Source organism: Cydia splendana, chromosome 24 (genome assembly GCF_910591565.1).
Source record: "Cydia splendana chromosome 24, ilCydSple1.2, whole genome shotgun sequence".
NCBI lineage: Eukaryota > Metazoa > Arthropoda > Insecta > Lepidoptera > Tortricidae > Cydia > Cydia splendana.
The window spans coordinates 5,172,908-5,192,737 of NC_085983.1; the positions used below are offsets into that span (position 1 = coordinate 5,172,908).

The 19,830-nt window shown below is 36.9% G+C and overlaps 2 protein-coding genes and 1 non-coding gene across 5 annotated transcripts in view; 2 read left to right on the top strand and 1 right to left on the bottom strand.

The window, feature by feature from the left end:
* LOC134802393 (uncharacterized) overlaps window positions 1-19,830 on the bottom strand; it is a 329,661-nt gene that overhangs the window by 143,870 nt on the left and 165,961 nt on the right. The window lies entirely within an intron of this gene.
* LOC134802397 (gelsolin-like) lies at window positions 241-19,433 on the top strand. 3 transcript variants are annotated; one of them, XM_063775042.1, is made up of 12 exons: window positions 241-259; window positions 7,431-7,502; window positions 9,018-9,092; window positions 9,922-10,050; window positions 10,321-10,513; window positions 13,308-13,423; window positions 14,195-14,372; window positions 15,604-15,704; window positions 17,495-17,611; window positions 18,232-18,300; window positions 18,516-18,578; window positions 19,279-19,433. In XM_063775042.1, exons 2-12 carry the CDS (start codon window positions 7,434-7,436, stop codon window positions 19,348-19,350), a joined length of 1,182 nt encoding a protein of 393 aa, XP_063631112.1. In that variant the 5' UTR covers window positions 241-259; window positions 7,431-7,433; the 3' UTR covers window positions 19,351-19,433. The 3 variants fall into 3 exon arrangements, with proteins under 3 accessions (XP_063631112.1, XP_063631111.1, XP_063631113.1); XM_063775041.1 differs by lacking the exon at window positions 241-259 and adding an exon at window positions 7,001-7,087; XM_063775043.1 differs by lacking the exons at window positions 241-259; window positions 9,922-10,050 and adding an exon at window positions 7,007-7,087.
* On the top strand, window positions 11,971-12,043 carry Trnav-uac (transfer RNA valine (anticodon UAC)). Its single transcript has one exon. It is a non-coding gene; the product is annotated as a tRNA-Val (tRNA).

Genomic DNA, 19,830 nt, shown 5'->3' on the forward strand with positions numbered 1-19,830 from the left:
TACTTAAACAAACTATTTTTTTCGAGAACTTTTTTTCTGCACTTGGTACCAAAGAGTAGTATAATATATAGCTAGGTACCTATACCACCGCACACATATATGATTAGTCAACCGTCACTGTCACAGATCAGTCGCTCTCTCAACTCTCAACTGTCAAACTGAAATGAAATTGTTAGCTAAATGGTGAGGTGACCCAAACTTTTATATATTCTCTGTTCCAACAGCTTCCCTGTACCATGAATGGCCGGAAAACTAAAAGGTGAAAAAAAATATTACTGTACTTTTACTAATCCGCGAAATAATCACGTGCTAGTCAATCAGTGTTATACTTGCGTATTTTTACATGTAATTTACAACAAATTATGAATAAATAGAAATGTAACAATTAAACATACAAATTACGTATAAATTAAAATAAACCTAAAGCTGAATGACTTAACAAATATAATATTACCCCCCAAGTAACAATTTGTGGTACTATAGTGGTCAATAGAACGTTTCCTAAATACCACCTAAGGTCCTATAAAAGACCTAAGAAGGTTGTATAAAGCCGAAATGGCGCATCTTTAGTGCCATTCAGTGATATAGTAGACCTGTAGCAGTGTCAGCCGTGACGTTTTAGGTCTATAAAAGTGATGTAATGCATGACTCTTGTGCTAATTTGTTGTCAGAAACGCCATTATAGTGTTAATTTATACTATAGTAGCATTTGAGATTCCATTATAGTGCTTGTTTTATACTATAGTAGTATTTGATATTCTATTATAGTGCTTTTTTATACTATTGTAGAATTCATAGTTCCTTTACTACTTGTTGTGTGTTTACTTCACAAAAACGGTACTAAGTAAAATGGTGATAAATAAAGACGTTATATTAATATGCGCCATTTAGATGTCGAATAATTCGGTCTTTAGTGCAAAAAGTATATGGGACGGAAGTTTTACCGTTAGAATAGTATTAGGTTAATGAGGAATTTTAAATGCCCCCTCGATTTATTTATGTTTTTAATAAAATAATTTAATAAAATATTATGATATTCACCATAGTTACTACCCAAGTAGCACAGATAGCTCTATAACTACTCACTTTTAGTTCTATCTAACGCTCTGTGCGTATTAAGACACTTATAAGAGCACACTCGTGGTCCTACAGCTGTATAATAGATCTCAGTGATATTTATATAGCTTAGGGCTGATTAAAAGCTGCATTACGGCTCTGAAAACTACCATTAATACGCAAAGAGTGATATAAAGGTATATTTGCTACGACCCTATACAGCTTTAAGGGTTATCAAATGCTTTAACCGTTATAAGGTCTGTTTAGTGGATAAAATTACGCCATGTGCTGTATAAGGAGGTAATTGTGGACTTTTATTACGTTGACTTATTAAGGGAGCACAAGTGAACTATTATGAAGCTAATAGACGTATAATGGAACACATGTGGCACATAATACAGCTTGTCGCTTAACATGTTTACCACTAAGCAGCTTTTATTACACTGACTTTTAAGGGAGCACGAGTGAACTAATATGAAGCCAATAGACGTATAATGGAACACATGTGGCGCATAATACAGCTTATCGCTGAACGTGTTTACAGCTAAGCAGCTTTTATTACGCTGACTTTTTAAGGAAGCACGAATGAACTATTATGAAGCCAATAGACGTATAACGGAACACACGTGGCGCATAATACAGCTTATCGCTGAACATGTTTACCGCTAAGCAGCTTTTATTACGCTGACTTTTAAGGGAGCACGAGTGAACTAATATGAAGCCAATAGACGTATAAATGGAACACATGGGACGCATAATACAGCTTATAGCTGAACATGTTTACCGCTAAAGCAGCTTTTATTTCGCTGACTTATTATAAGGGAGAACGAGTGAACTATTATGAAACCAATAGACGTATAATCGAACACGTGTGGCGCATAATACGGCTTAGCGCTGAACATGTTTACCGCTAAGCAGCCTATTATACTACCATTGGGACTGTCTGCATAGCGGCTGTTAAAACGTTCATAAGATGCCTTATAACTGTTTAGAGGTTCACTAGTGTATCGAAATAACGACTTGGACTTTATAGTGGGATATATAACAGTCGTATGCTGCATATAAGAATTTTAACGGTTCACGTTGCTTTTTAACATTGACCGCCATTTTATTGTATATAACCTACAAAATTGAAATAGCTTTTCCAACTTTTAAGGGTAACAATATGGTTTTGTGCCTGAGTTCTTAACCTAAATCATTAGTTTAGTACTTCCTATAACGTATTATTAACTTTTTATCTCATAATTCTGTCCGAACCACTGAAATAGTTTTTACACATAGCTTATTTATATCATTAATTTAAATAAATACTGATTATTTTCGTGGCGCACTGAAATTTTCTTAGATAATGTATATATATAATGTCAATAAACTTGCATTCCCAAACATCTTACTCGCATTAATATATAAAAGATCATGTACAAACATTTAACTAAACACTTTAAAAAATGACTTAAGGTGTCGTTGCGCTTAACGTTTTTGCTTCAATATAAATATGTTCACCTCTGCGTTCGTCGTCACTATACTAAATATAATAGCTGATTTTTAAGGCAGAGGTGTAAAAGTATGTTATTAATTATCTTTTATTCAGCCCAACGTCAATCTTTCCCGGTATTAGGGCGCACATGTGACATATTAGCTGAATAAAGGGTAACTGGTGGTCTCTTACCCAGCCAATATACACCTCTTATAACTCCTGTTACCCCTTATAATTCCGTTAAATTGCTGCTACAACGCTCTTGAGTAGCTATGTGAACTTAAGGCTGCCTAATTTGTGCCCATTTAAGAGTTATAAAAGCTGAAAAGACGCTTATACAGCTCTTATGCAGTTTTTATATTCCAGCTTCAAGCGTATTCGTACTTCATTATGCGGCTGCTGTACAGCTAATCTGTGCTACTTGGGTACTATACAGCCAAGAAGTAAATCCGACGCTTTTATAGGCTAACTATAGAACTTAGGACGAAATATTCACCGCCATCATGATTAAAATTAGGGTTCCAAAAGAATTTTGCTGTGACCCAGTTGCACCTACAAACTCTTTAGAAAGATATAGGATTTTTTTTTAATTTAGATGTAGTCATTACTGTTGTTTCCTTTTTCAATGAGATTGGTAAAAAAAATGTGCTAATAATGGATGTCGATAAATATCTAAACCGTCACGATTTTATGCTTGTATTAAATCATTGATGATAAATCTCACCTACAATCACTAATATCACTGGGGTCTTTTTTATCAATTCATTAAAATATAAAAATATTTTGTACGGAACCACATTATGTGGCTTAGGCCTGAACTTATATAAGCAAGATATAAGTAGCCATTACAGATCAAATTGATCATTTACAAGTAGTCGTTTTCTACCTTTATGTATCTAACTCGGTTTATAAAAGACATAAAAACTCAGCTATAACGCTGTTGTCTTTTAAAAGAAAAAACAAAACCACTATACAACAGTTTTGTGATATAAAAGAGTCATTGTGACGTTTACAGCGATGAGATATAATAGGGATTTAAAAACTACTAAAGCGCTTTTTAACGCTATAAATATGTCCCAAAAACGCTACTATAGAGCAAAACAGTTCTATAATAGTGTTCATATGACTACTAAAGTATTATGTACTATAGCAGTGATCTCTAAAGCCACTATATCCTATAATCGTTGTATAGTTGGGTTTTTGTCACTGTTTAAACACAAAACTATAGCGGCTTGCAGGGAACCTTAATAGCGCAAACTACTAAAGTATTATGTACTATAGCAGTGATCTCTAAAGCCACTATATCCTAAAATCGTTGTATAGTTGGGTTTTTCTCACTGTTAAAACACAAAACTATAGCGGCTTGCAGGGAACCTTAATAGCGCAAACTACTAAAGTATTATGTACTATAGCAGTCATCTCTAAAGCCACTATATCCTAAAATCGTTGTATAGTTGGGTTTTTGTCACTATTAAAACACAAAACTATAGCGGCTTGGCAGGGAACCTTAATAGCGCAAATTAGTTGCATAAAAGTGATTCCAAATACTATTATACAGTAATATTGCTGTATAGTGATTATATTTGAACCTGTTATAGTACACGCCTGTAACGGCTCTATAAAATGATGATGTAAACCTTTACATCAATTGCTTATAGAATATATTAGCTGTATAAGCCTATAGAGCAAAAAGGTGTTGCCAAGCGCTTTTATACGACAGGTGGTCATCTCTGAAACCTTAATACGACGTCTATACAAGCTTTTAGCGATAAAAACTAAAATTATAGGACTAAAATGTTACTTGGGCCCCCACTCTGATTATCCCCCGGACCAAATGTGTCAAAAATGCTGGCGTCATTACCTCGCTGAATGGCCAGTGATATCTATTGGATAAGGAAAGAACCAGAGTGAGGGTCGCAGCCCCTTTCCCTTAAGCGTCGCCCTATATCAAAGAATATAATACTCACTAGGCCCTATATCCTTATAGTTCGTTTTTTTAGCATAAGAAAAAGACTACGCGATCTTGACGGGTCTTTTGATTGAAAAACGCTGTTTAAAAATCAGTAACTAATACTTACGATAGCAAAAGAATGTAAATAATCGTATATGATTCATAATTGTTACATATTTGCCGTGACTTATTTTTCAAAAGTTTTTTTCAATAAAAAGACACGTCAAGATTGTTTTTCGTTTTTACTTTTATTACAAAGTTAAATACATACATTATAGCACAATTAGGGAATTATCATGTCTAAACCTAAATGTTGTTTACCTTTTTTCTAATGCTAAAAAATCGAACTATTATAAAGGCTTTGGCCTCGGCACACCAAGACCCCGCCGTCTCGACGGCAACCGAGACATACTGCCCGATTCGAACTTTAAGATACTTACGTCAATTAATAGATCTAGAAACGATATGGATTAGATGTGTCAGTGTCAAAAGTGACGTTTTTGTTTGAAGAAACGTCACATTGGACACTGGCATATCTAATCCATATCGTTTCTAGATCTATTAACTGACGTATTTTAAAGTTCGAATAGGGCCGATAATCGTACTTGCTGTGCTTGAAACCAATTAAATGTGAGTCTATGTAGCTGTGAGATCATTCACCTCAACTCTCCTACTGACACGTACAGCCTATAGTCGTGAGTCATTGTTATGAATGAAGTAGGTATTTCCTATGTGTTTGTCATCATTGTCATAAAAGGTGTTTCCTCGCGAGGTTCGTTCATGTATGTTTTTTTGTCGTTTAATAAGTTTTTTTTTTAAATGGCGGAGTCAATGTCAGCTCACAGAGCGACTAGTCCCGCTGGATAAGATACAATACAGTCACCAGTATGTACTATACAAAACGCGCATAAATATCTATACAAATGTGACTGGCAGAGGAGATCCGGACATACGAAAGCATTTTTGTCCAAGCTGAAAGGAAGACCTTCGCTATCGCTCGGTCAATAAATTGTCATTTTGTATGATTATAGTATCCGGTAAACCTAACGCGGCAAACTCCCCAATTAAACAAATACATTGTTAATCAGGAAAAGATTACTCATGTAATCGTTTGAAAATACCCAGTCCACATTCAACTGGTAGGCCATTTGCCATTTAGTGAGTCAAGAGACGTGAAGGATACCAGTTATCTGTTGTTTACAATCTTCCTCAATTTAAGTAACGCAAGATAATATTTCAGTAAGTTTATATTTGCCTATTTTACCATGTATTTGCACACCATGCTATACACATAGACAATATAGGTGAGGGCTTTCAGCAAAAAACGGTACCATTTACTTTATTTCGGAAAACCATCAACTTTTGGGTTACTTAGACTCAGAATCACCAGTACTATTGAATGACACAAAGAAAAAAAGTGTCCCCAGTTTTTCATACAAATTTTGGTTGTCACTTTTGTAACGGTCCATACAAAATGTATGTGAAAATGCGTTATAAAACTGTCATTTTTTTGGAACACATTATTTTTTCTTTTTTAATCGATAGTCCTCATGATTCTGAGTGGAAATAACCCAAAAATTGATGGATTTTCGAAAAAAGTAAATGGTACACTTCTAAGTGAAAATACCCAGGTACAAAATCTTATTCTAAGTATATTGTGTATGCAATCTTGAGCACTTTTAAAACGCAATTTAGAAAATTGTAAATAGGAGTAAACAATGGCTATTTTGTACTCTATTAACGAAGGTCGTCAAGGCGTAAATGTTGCCTCAATATGCTAAGTGGAAGTCCGCTCACGTCCACTTCTCCATACAAACGTCCATTCCGAGGTAGGTATTAACATTACAAAATATATTTTTTCGGCCCTAACTCTTATAATAATAAAAACCGGCCAAGAGCATGTCAGGCCATGCTCAGTGTAGGGTTCCGTAGTTACACAGCCGTTACAGTAGAGTGTCTTGAACGGGGGCTCCAGATGTAGAGCATAATTATTTTCCATCGTATTTTCACGGTAACGTACGAACGTGTCTTGCTATTTCAGTCAGTTTCGGTACAAAAAGATACTGAGGTTGACTGAAGTAGCATGACAAATACGAACGTTTCCGAGAAAATACGATGGAAAATAATTTTGCACTACATTGTATAGTAAGCATCATGTACACGTACGTCTAGCGTACAAAACGTTTTACAGTACATATGGCCCTGTAAATTTTTGACATAGGCACGTATTGTCCTTAGTCCCGCCCGTAAAATATTATATTAACTACAGGTTTAATACCCATATGTAAACTCTCATTTTCCCTAATCGCGAGTCGATATGAATAATTATGTGCAAACATTTTAACTTATCAAGTTCATACGTCTACCAGCACTTTTAACTGATGAATAGTGGACTTTATGTGTTTGCTTTAAGGTTCAATATATTTCAAGTAACGGCTGGAGGTACTTATGATAAAGTATAAAACGTAAAACAAACCATGGAATGTATTTAGTTTGTTACTAACCTGTGTCGAGGGAGTTGTATATTTAGTTTTATATACCTACACACTTAGTTAAACACAAAAAATAGTTCAAAATACCTGTGCAAAATGGGAGATATTGAGGTTTGTTATTTTTTGACTTTATTTTTTTGAATAGAGTATTTTAATTTTAAACTTGGACCCAGGAAATAAACTTAATATTGTTAAGATCTTAGGCTCCTTTCAGTTGGTTTTCAACATGTTTTTTAAACTACGTCGGTGGCAAACAAGCATACGGCCCGCCTAATGGTAAGCAGTCTCCGTAGCATATGGGCGCCTGCAACTCCTGTGGTGTTACATGCGCGTTGCCGACCCTAACACTCCGCACCCTCTTTGAGCTCTGGCAACCTTACTCACCGGCAGGGACACTACACTATGGGGTCTAGTGTTATTTAATGTTATTTTAACATTTTTTATCTGAATTCAGGAAATGCCGGAACCCCACGCTGCATTCACTAACTGTGGGAAAAAGGAGGGACTAGAAACATGGAGGATCGAGGTAAATATAAATATTATACAATTTACAATACTCTATAATACCTAGGTAACTTATTTATAAAAATATTTCCGTACGGACAGCCAAATATTGAAAAAAAAATCATAAAGTCATAATAAAATTCATATGCAGTCTGAAATAAATATTGAAATTGAATAAAGTTTAAAGGGTGAAATTGATTTCTGATAACCATGCTAAATACATAAATGTATTTTAATATTTTTCTTATCAAACTTAGTTACTAAAAGGAAAAACCTATCATGGCATAAAGCGTAAAGTGGACATGGGTAATACATTGCAATCAACCAAATATAATATAACGAAATAATATTATTATGGACACATTTCCGAGTTTGCATTTTTTTTATATTAACTACATTACTTAAGACGAGATCCAGACTGTTTGCAAATTACTTGTTATCAAGTAATATCATTTGTTGTAGTTTGAAATTTAATTTATAGAGTCAGAGCAAGCTCCTATTTTATTTTTTTCATTAATTCTTAATTTATTTATTCGTTTTAGATTAGAATCATATTTAAATTAATTTCTACATTACTAACATTATTTGAGACGAGATCCAGACTGTTTGCAAATTACTTGTTATCAAGTAATATCATTGGTGGTAGTTTGAAATTTAATTTATAGAGTCGGAGCAAGCTCCTATTTTATTTTTTCATTAATTCTTAATTTATTTATTAGTTTTAGATTAGAATCATTAACAGATTAACTTCTACATCACTCGAGACGAGATCCAGACTGTTTGCAAATTACTTGTTATCAAGTAATATCATTGGTTGTAGTTTGTCATTTATAGTGGCACTTCCATACTCTACCTATCGAATCGTGTAACATCCTAAAATAGAAGTGAAATAACAATACCTATTCAACAATCTAACTCATTCTCACGAGTGCACTAATGGCATTTTGTAAATGAGTATCGATAACAACATTAATTACAAGGCCAAACTCATTATGCTCATTTATTTTTCCTTAATTATCCTTTAATCACACTAATGTGTTAATTAGTCAACTTATTGGTCACCATCATTAGTTTTTCGGAACTTAATATGTACGAAATATAATTTGATATTTACCAGTCGCTTTATTCAGTGACGGAAAACATCGTGAGGAAACCGGACTAATCCCAATAAGGCCTAGTTTACCCTCTGGGTTGGAAGGTCAGATGGCAGTCTCTTTCGTAAAAACTAGTGCCTACGCCAATTCTTGGGATTAGTTGCCAAGCGGACCCCGGGCTCCCATGAGCCGTGGCTGAATGCCGAGAGAACGCGAGGAAGAAGAAGATTGATCACCATCAGAACAAAGATAATATTTGGTATATGGGTGCCATACGTTATTCTCGGAATTTATTGATTTATTATCAAAATTATTTTTCCGTTGAGGCGTTTGCAAAAAAAGAAAAAAATAAGGACATATGTTTGCCTTAATTGAAAATGTTTTTGCACACTTTTGGACAATTTTTATTATAACTAAGTTTTTTTTTTTTGTTTTTTTTTCAGAATTTTCAGCCCGTGCCCGTTGCCCCGAGTAATCACGGGAAGTTTTATAGCGGCGACTCTTACATTGTCCTAAAGGTATATTGAACGTTTATTTGTTTTGGGTTTTTTATGTTATACTTAGGGGTCATCCATTAATTACATCACACGTTTAGGGGGAGGGAGGGGGTCAAGAAAATGTGACATGTTGTAACTAGGGGGAGGAGGGAGTCACAAACTTTGTGACGTCACTTTAACTTCATCAGTAATCGAAAATTTATTTGCATTATTTTATTCGCTATACAGTTAAATAAAAAGTTTTTGAAACGATAATCGTTTTTATTCGTTTAATTTCATTTCTTAATCAGTTTTGGGTTATAAAATTACTAATATTTCTTTTATCAAAAATATTTCGATAAAATATTAAATAAATATTTGCCGATTTCTTTGAAGAAATGTGACGTCACACCAGGGGGGAGGGGTTTGCCAAATGTGACCAAGTGTGACAAGGAGGGGGGGAGGGGTCAAAAAACCAAGAAATTCGTGTGACGTAATTAATGGATGACCCTTTATTAGTTAAATTTATTATTTCGCTAGGTTTATGACAGGCCAAACACGCAAAAATTGCCTGCTGTATACATTTCGACCAATCTTATTAGGTAGTAAAAGTTGTCTACACAACACACATTAACAAATACACATACACATTAAACAATACATAAATAAATACATACTGACATTAATAACTAGATACTTATTTACGTCGCAGAAACATGGCTAAACTTAAAAAAATAGTTTCAGACTCAGTAAGTATATCTTTAAAAAATCTTTGATTACAATACTCACTATCTGTATCTGTCACAATCAATATACACACTATAGGTTTAGAGCTGTGTATTTTATAAAGAAGACCTCCACACTTCCACAGGCGCCTACTATTAGGATGACGCGGCGAAAAATCGTGCAGGATGCTCTCAATTCTGTGCACAAAACAATGGCCTCATGTGGTCGCGACTCGCGACCCTCGGTCATGAGGAAACGAGAAAGAAGAATTACAGTAACCAAAAAAAAAACTCGTTTTTCTGTACTTATGTACGAAATATCATTTGATATTTATCACTAGTTTTTCGGTGAAGGAAAACATCGTGAGGAAACCTGCATACATCTGCGAAGAAATTCAAAGGTGTATGTGAAGTCCCCAATCCGTATTGGGCGGGCGTGGGGACTATAGCCCAAGCCCTCTCGCGCTTGAGAGGCCTGTGCCCAGCAGTGGGACGTATATAGGCTGAGTTATTATTATTATAATTTAAAAAAAACATATTTACAGACATCAGGCGTCCCATCGTCCCTGAGCTACGATGTGCACTTCTGGCTGGGCCGCGAGAGCTCTCAGGACGAGAAGGGCGCGGCGGCCATCTTGTCCGTCAATCTGGACGAAGCCCGTTTCAACGGAGCCGCTATACAGCACAGAGAGGTCCAGGGTTATGAGAGCCAGGTGTTTCTGGATTACTTCAAGCCTAGTAAGTAATACGCGGTTTCCTATTGCTTAGAGCAGATACTATTTTAGTACCTACAGAAATTGTTTTAGTGTCTTCATGTGGGTAGGCATCTTGTCCGTCAATCTGGACGAAGCCCGTTTCAACGGAGCCGCTATACAGCACAGGGAGGTCCAGGGTTATGAGAGCCAGCTGTTTCTGGATTACTTCAAGCCTAGTAAGTAATACGCGGTTTCCTATTGCTTAGAGCAGATACTATTTTAGTACCTACATGAATAGTTTTAGTGTCTACATGTGGGTAGGTATGTTGTCCGTCAATCTGGATGAAGCCCGTTTCAACGAGGCCGCTATACTGCACAGAGAGGTCCAGGGTTATGAGAACCAGGTGTTTCTGGACTACTTCAAGCCTAGTAAGTAATACGCGGTTTCATATAGCTTAGAGCAGATACTATTTTAGTACCTACAGGAATTGTTTTAGTGTCTACATGTGGGTGGGTATGTTGTCGGTGAATCTGGACGAAAGCCGTTTCAACGGAACCGCTATACAGCACAAAGAGGTCCAGGGTTATGAGAGCCAGGTATTTCTGGATTACTTCGAGCCTAGTAAGTAATACGCGGTTTCCTATATAGCTTAGAGCAGATACTATTTTAGTACCTACAGGAATTGTTTTAGTGTCTACATGTGGGTGGGTATGTTGTCGGTCAATCTGGACGAAAGCCGTTTCAACGGAGCCGCTATACAGCACAGGGAGGTCCAGGGTTATGAGAGCCAGCTGGTTTCTGGATTACTTCAAGCCTAGTAAGTACCTAATAGGGTTATATTATTTAAATGAATTAAATTTTTTCACAGCGGAAATACTCTGATACACTAATACAAGACTAGTACCTAAGTAATACGCGGTTTCCAATAGCTTAAGCAGAAACGCCATAGTACCAACAGAAATGTTTTTGTCTACATATGGGTATGTTGTCCGTCAATTTGGACGAAAGTCGTTTCAACTGTGCCTCTATACAGCACAGGGAGGTCCAGGGTGATGACTTATGAGAGCCAGATGTTTCTCGAATATTTCAAGCCTAGTAATACGCACTTAACCTGCTCCGGTGTGTGAGCGAGACAGTACTAAGATACGAGCCCCCGCGATGTCCCGCTCGCACACCGGACTGGCGTGATACTCATCCAATAACGCAATAACACTTGCACAGTCTGGGCCATCAAAATCGCTGCTTGCTTATCTTGGTCTAACTATCTATGAAATTATCATGCTATCCTTGGCAATTTTGTTAAAAACGGAAATACCTCAGCTAATATTTACCATCAAAATTAATTAAGAGCAATCTAACCAGGTAATGATATAATTAAAAAAATATTAACCAACATAAACGAGCCCAGGGCCCTGGTCATTACTATTGTAACGTAGTCCGGTGTGGACAGTGAAAGTGATCAATGCGTGTGAGCATAAATTTCACACCAACTGTCACGTGGTTCCGTGGTGTAGTGGTTATCACATCTGCTTTACACGCAGAAGGCCGCCAGTTCGATCCTGGCCGGAATCATATATTTTTTTGCCGTTCACTTTTGTCTTTTTTCTACGGGGTTAAGATTTAAAGCCGACCACTGACTAACAGGCCGCCGGACGATATCGGCCTGTCCGTTAGAATAAAAATTTGACAGTTTCGAACAACTGACCGGCCGATATCGTCCGGCGGACTGTAAGTCAGTGGTCGGCTTAATATTAGGTGAAATTTTATCTTAATAATTGTTCCATAAACAAAGTTTTGTAGAGGCCGTAGAGGGCAATAAAGGGGTAAAAACACAGAAAATCTTACATGTATAAACTTCTGGTAATACTATTTTTTGAAAAATTAGAGCCTAATAAGTATCTAAATTTACTTAAATCTCAATTTTCGGTCAACAAAACGCTGGCAACGTATTTTGTTCTGTAGAAAATGACAGAGTATGAAATATGAGGAAGGAATGGGACATGAGAGTAACTCTACATATTAAATGGAATCGAGGGCAGTTGTTATAAAAAAATATGTAGCTCCTCTGTTTACCTTATTTATAAAACAAAGTCCCCCGCCACGACTGTCTGTTTGTGTATATGTGTGTTCGTGATAAACTCAAAACTACTGAACGGATTTTCATGTGGTTTTCACCTGTCAATAAAGTGATTCTTGAGGAAAGGTTAGGTGTATAATTTGTTAGGTACAGTTTTGTGTAACGCGTGCGAAGCCGGGGTGAGTCCCTAGTGGGTGATGAATTAAGAGGCAACAGGAGTGGTCATTTCTCCATACAAACGTACTCAACTGTTTCCTCCGTGGTTTTTGAAGCTCTAGCAATGTTTTTTTCAATATTTTTTTTTTGCTTTTTTGATATTTTTGTTTTTTAAGGCGCTAGAGCCCTTTAAACATGGCCATAATGGCCTAATTGACTATGCCGCAATGAGAGGCGTGATATTTAAAACTTATATCAATTAGCCAAAAAAGCAAAACAGTCCGACACAGATAATTTCATAATCATTTATATTTCCAAATTTGGTTCCGATTGTCGGTAAGTTTTGGAGGAGGAAACAGTCGAGTACGAAACATCGATTTTTGAAATTTTTACTCAGGATTTTCGCCTCATTAAGAACACTTTATTGTAATAACTTCAGCAAAAAATTGCATTCACGTAACGGGTACATAAATAAACATGTATAAGTATGTGTATGTTTTGCGACTTGTAAATCTGTTCAAACAAATTGTTTTGTTTTTCATACAGGACTGTTTGTTACCTAAAAACTCTGTACCCGATTTCAAAAAATCTTTTTTTTTTCAGTGATTAGATATTTGGACGGCGGACACGCATCAGGGTTCAGTAAAGTGACCACAAACGAGGGCTCGGAGCGGCGCCTGTTCCAGATCAAGGGCAAGAAGAATGTCCGCGTCATACAGGTAATTTCATACAGGCGTTTCTTAAAAGACACACGAACCCACCAAATGACGGGAAAGAGGGGAGGCCTTTGCCCAGCAGTGGGACACTTTAATGGGCTAGTAAAAAAATATTTATGTCTAGTACTACTACTAGTAGGTACTAGTTTTTGTCGCTAAAAATAAAATTGTTATGTACTTAAATAAAATAAAGCGAGTAAATTTTGTATGTAAAACTTTTAACTACCTACTGGCTCTAATTTATGACACATTATCATTTCATTATTAAATTCCACAACGGGACTTAATCGCGTAGTTGAGTTTTAAGATACCCGAAACCGAAACCGACCTCTCGAAACGTCGGAGGTAAATTAATAATGTTGAGCAATTTAATAATGTTTAAAAATCGTGAAAGTTTAAATCAGTACATTATCATTTCGTGATAGAGTCTGTTCGGAAAGAGAACAGTCATGGAATGTATTGAGCCCCAAACATTCCACGGCTCTTCTCTTTCCGCACAGACTCTACATTAAGTCATTTATTTTTTTACCCCAAACGCAAAAAGAGGGTGTGCAATGTCTGTCTGTCTGTGTCTAACATATCTCCAACGGATGGACCGATTTCGTACCGGTTTTTTTTTACATGAAAGCGAATTTCCTTGTGGTGATTCTTAGCTATGTTTGTTAGAAATCGATCTATCATTTGGAAGAGCTCTTTTCCAAAATGATGTCAGACATTTTTGGCATATTTTTTTATAGCATTATTTTAATTTTAATAGTTATTGTATTTTCCCAGGTAGAAGCTCACATATCCAAGATGAACGCGGGCGACTGCTTCATCCTGGACAAGGGGCATGACGTGTTCGTGTACGTGGGGGCGGAGGCGAAGAGTGTGGAGCGCCACACGGCCATCAGGGCCGCCAACCAGATCCGCGACCAGGACCATAACGGCCGAGGAGTTGTTCAGATCATTGGTATTTACTTTATTCAGCCCTTAGCATTAAGAAATGCATTTTCGCTTAACAATTTTTGTCAGCTCTCATTTGATAGTTAAATGTTATAGTTCGTTTTTTTAGCATTAGAAATAAGGTAAACAATCTTGATGTGTCTTTTAATTGAAAAACACATTTTAAAAATAAGTTACGGCAAATATGTAACAATTATGAATCTAATATGATCATTTATATTCTTCTACTTTCATAAGTAATAGTTACTGATTTTTAAAAAGCGTTTTTCAATTAAAAGACATGTCAAGATCGCTTACCTTCTTTCAAGTTCTTTCTAATGCTAAAAAAAACGAACTATAGGTGTGACCTGATGCCGAGTTAAGCGAGGAATAGTACCTACCTAGCGAGGGGCCGAGTGCAGATCATCAGTATGTTTTGTCGAAATGTTTTCATTAAATAAATGAGAGGCTTTCAGTGAAAAATGGTGTTATTACCTTTCGCTGGGTTATTTTTGTCTTATTTTTGGAAAAAACTGTAAATTGGCAGTGTATAAAGTTAGAAGCGACGATGAGCGAAGCGAGAAATAGTGCATTCGCTGAATTATAGGGACCTCATAGTGTAAAGGGCACCGCAGGCGCCCTGTATGTAGGGTTGCCAGATCGAAAGGCGCTATTATGGGGAAACAATATCAATTTTTCGGGATTTTGGGACTTAAGTCGGGAAAAAAATACATTCAAATTGAAGTAATTGTATTAAAAACAACGATATTTTACATTATTGGCACTACGTCAGCTCGCTCGCTCGACGACAGTTCGGAACTTGAAATTATTGTTTTATAACGTGAAGCTGTTTTTCGGGACATTTTTCACATTATCGGGAATCGGGAACACATGCTAAAAATCGGGAGAATCCCGTCAAATCCCGACCATCTGGCAACCCTACCTGTATGTAAGAGCGCGCTTTGTGCGACATTACTCGTACAATGTGGAGTGCGCCGCAGGCGCCCTGTCAATCAGAGCGTGCAAACCTTACAGTGTAAAGGCGCCCTGTATGTATTTTTTTTATTTGTCAGATAACTATTATCGGACATCGTTAGGTGTTATGTCTAGCGTAGCGAGCTTTTTTCTCATGCAGGTACAACCAACTGCAAAAGTGCATACCCGCTGTATGGACTAATTCCATTCTTATTTCTTAATTTTATAATGGGTATGCACTTTTGCCGCTAGCTGGACCCTCTATATCCGTTCACTTGTTTCAGATTCCAGCTCCACCGATGAAGAGCTGAACAACTTCTTTGCTGCGCTGGGTTCGGGAGACAAGGACTCCGTGCCCCCTGCGTCTGATGGTGGGGATGACGAGGTACGTGTCATTTAATCTTGATGGTACTGGCAGGCGTGGCTCACTCCGCGATTTCGACGCTTTGCAACAGGTAGCTACAAGTATATCCGTTCCACACCAATTTTGGTGGCTATAGCCATAAGCCGCGCGTGGTGCTGTCGCCACCTAGCGGCCATATCTGTCCTGATCGTAACAGACGCGTTTTGTTAGAGAGTGAGTCTTCTGTACCAAGTACTATTATTTATTCTGTGGTACTGGCAACAATCCGCCATTTCATATACAGGGTGATTCAGGAGAACGTCACTCATTGTATCAAGGAAAAAGACAGATATTATAGGTAGGTACAGCCAGCGACATGAACGCCGCAGCAATAATGGAATTCGAATGATGAATAACATTCAAATGTAGTAGTATTAGTAGTAGGTAGTAAACTCTTTGTTGTACAAAAAGACATTAAAAATAACAAACAATTAGTAAGAAGTACAAAGGTGAACTTATCCCTTTGAGGGATCTCTTCCAGTTAACCTTTCAGTAGATGGGAGGAGAGAGTGAAAAGAGGATGACAAATGCAGCAAAATGTACAACAAGGTACCAGAAAGATAAAGGATATAAATACTTACAAAATTTGTAGGATAAACATACATATATTACACAAAAAGGAATGGGGAATATACACTAAAAATTTAAATAAAATTAGAAAGATATGCAAGAAATATGTGACCTCCTACGGGTAAAGGTACCTTATGGCGGTTGGCGCTAACCGCGCTAACGCTATTATTAACGCCGCTCCAATATTATTGCGGCGCTATGCGACGTAAGTGTCAGCCGCCATAACGTATATTTTGCCGTGGAATGTCACATATAGAATATAGACAAATTAATCAGTTAGATAGAACAGATAACCATAGCTTCTTTAACCCCTCTTCTCTCTCTCCTCTCAAATGATGAAGTCAATCATTCTTGCAGACTTCCAAGATCCAGGCTCAGCCTAGTTTGGAGTCTGACGGATATATCTCTGCACATGTATCCTCCTGAGTCCCTGAGGCCATTATAAAGGATTTAATCCAAATTGAATTTTAAATTGAAATGGAATACAAGAAGGTTCCAAATTCAAAACTACAATAATGACTAGAGAAGCACCGGATATTCGGTTACTATCCGGTATCCGGCCTATCCGGCCATAATTGTAACATCTGGCCTGATACCAGATATAGGCCTACTATCCGGCCGGATACCGGATAGTAACATTGCTTGATTTCGGAGTAAACAAGATTGGAATAAGAAACAGTCACGGTCATAATCGTACTCGTTTATTATATTAAAACAATTTAAACATTCCACTCACTTGCACGCGCACTCATTTCGAACCTAGAAATGAGTTCGCACGAACGTTCACTACAAAACAGGTCAAAACATGCACAATGCGCACCTGAAAAACCGAAATGTACGTATAGTTCCACCAGCCGAATAGTCGGCGGCCGGATACCGAATATTCGGCCGATGGTCAGGCCGAGTATCCGGTATCCGGTATCCGGCCAAACAACTATCCGTTGCATCTCTAATAATGACTTGGGGACACAGGAGGGTTAGACTAAGAAAAGTCTGCAGCGATTTTGATTGCATTGACAGTGTTATTTTAAACGTCAAACTTCTATGAAATAATGACGTATAAAATAACGCTTGCACTGCGTGGCCTATCAAAATCGCTGCAGCCTTTTCTTGGTCGAACTCTACAACCTTTATGATAATAAATTATTTGTATTTGTAACTTAACGCTGCAGTCTAACATTTTTAATATTTCATGTCTGCAGAAGTTCGAAACTGGAGTCGCGAAGGCAGTGAAACTCTTTGAAATATCCGACGCGTCTGGTCAGATGAAGACCATCGAAATCAAGCCTATTATGGGGAAATCTCAGCTTAAATCCGATGTAAGTACATAATATTAAAATATTCCTTGTTTTTTATCTCTTTATTGAATAAACTGTTATAGAGAAGATGCAATAGTTTCCTGCACAACGATATTTGTTAAAAGTTATGCCTAACTGAATAACAAATATACGCCCTGTTTCTATTATTTTCTTGAGCGAATTGGGACAGCGTTTGAGAAAGGGAGGTCATGACCCTCGTTCCGGGCCATTCCTGATGCAAAGGCTGTCTATCGCGGTCCAGCGTGGCAACGCGGCGAGCGCGATGGGCACCTTTGCGTCTGGAAGGGCGCGGGGCGGGTTCTTAGTTGTTACGTTGTTCACTTAGTTTTATTTTAATTTAGTTTAGTTTCAAGTTAATTTTAATGTAGTTTTAATTTCTAAGCGCCACTTGCATCATCCCACTAACCTGGAGTTAACCGATTAATCCGCTAACCCAGTGTCAAATTGGACTGTTAACCATGGTAACTACAAGTTTAACCGGTTAACCCCGGGTTAGTGGAATGGTGCAAGCGGCGTTAATGGGATTAGTTGTACCTAGGTATTGATGATTTATTTATTTGAAGTTTGTTGATTTTTTTTATATTGTAATAAATGTTATGCGTTTGTTTTGACTGTTTTAGGAGTGTTATATTCTGGATGCTTACACAAGTGGAGTTTTCGTGTGGGTCGGAAAGAAATCCAACCAGAAGGTAAATATTTAGCTCTTATCTTCTCCTTCTTTGTTTAAAAATTAATCAAAATATGTTTTTTCACGTTGCGGGTGAGTGTGTTAACAAAAAAATGAAAATAAGGAGGTGGGGGGAAATACATATGTAGTAAGTATGAGGAGCACCTGTAACTTTCGCGGCATAGCACCAGCACCAGCTAACAAACAGGTCATTAAGATTTTTTTAAATAATTTCAGGAGAAAATGGAGGCAATGAATAGAGCAGAAGAGTATCTCAAGAATAACAACTGCCCCGCTTGGGTAAGTGCTATATAAGTCAATAATATACATATTATATTTTAATTTATAAAACTCATTCGAGCATTTTCACATTGTCCGATCCGATACCGAAGGCAGGAACCAAAGTCAAAGTAGCGGGCAACAGCTAGTATTTAATATTAACCGTAAAAATCCTTAAAAATGAAATATTATCCTTAAAAATTATTAAGTTATTGTCCTTAAAAATGGTTATACCGGGTAGTATAGCGAAAGTTTTGTTTAAGTATATGAATGATCACTGACCATATTTGTATTCACAATTATTATATCTAATGTGTAAGTTTATTTAATACATACCTACAGTAGAACGGGGTGACTTTCAAATGCAGGGGCGACTTTAAAATTCTAGTTTTTAAGCCATAATATATTTTTATGCGAGATTTTTTACAGTAAGTGAAGATGAATATATAGTAATCTAACTAGTTACAGGAACATTTTCAGTAAATAATGAATAATGGTAATTGTATGGCCGTTTTAAATCTATCAAAGTAACCCCAAATTTTCCAAAGTCACCCCGGTCTACGGTACCTAATGCTACCTATTAACTAATATGTAGTTTAGCAAGCTATTTTCTTAAGTAGAAAACAGCGGCTGAAAAATGTAGGTACGAAGGATCAGTCTTCTCTGAGAGATTGAGTTTGCCAGAATACCTATAGTTCATAACTATTTGTTTTTTTTTCAGATTCACGTGTCTAAAGTACCCGAAGGAGGAGAGCCGGCACCGTTTAAACTATTTTTCCCTGAATGGGCTTAAACGCTACACTATTTTTTTTATTTGACTATTGCCACTGAACAAATCTCAAAATGCATGACAATTTGGAGCATTATCTATGAAAAGGGACCTTATTATCGATGCCGCTTGCGCCGTACATTGTCGCGCGGCATTGTGACGATAAGGTCCCTTTTCATAGATAACGTCACATTTTATGGACTTGTACGATATATATCAATTATGAGTTGTACGCGTTTTTTAAATAAAAAAATGTAATTTATAAAGGCTTCGTCACACAGGCGCGTTTTCCGGGCGGGGGGTGAGTGTTTTACATATAAAACGCTCACGCCCCGCCCGGATAGCGCGCCTGTGTGACGGAACCTTAATACTTTACCTATGCCAAAGATTTGTATAACTTCTCACCAAAATATATACTGTAGTAACTGAAAGAAATAAAAAAACTCTTTAATTTAATATTGTATAATTTATTTATTAACGTTTTTAAACATAATAAAAACAATA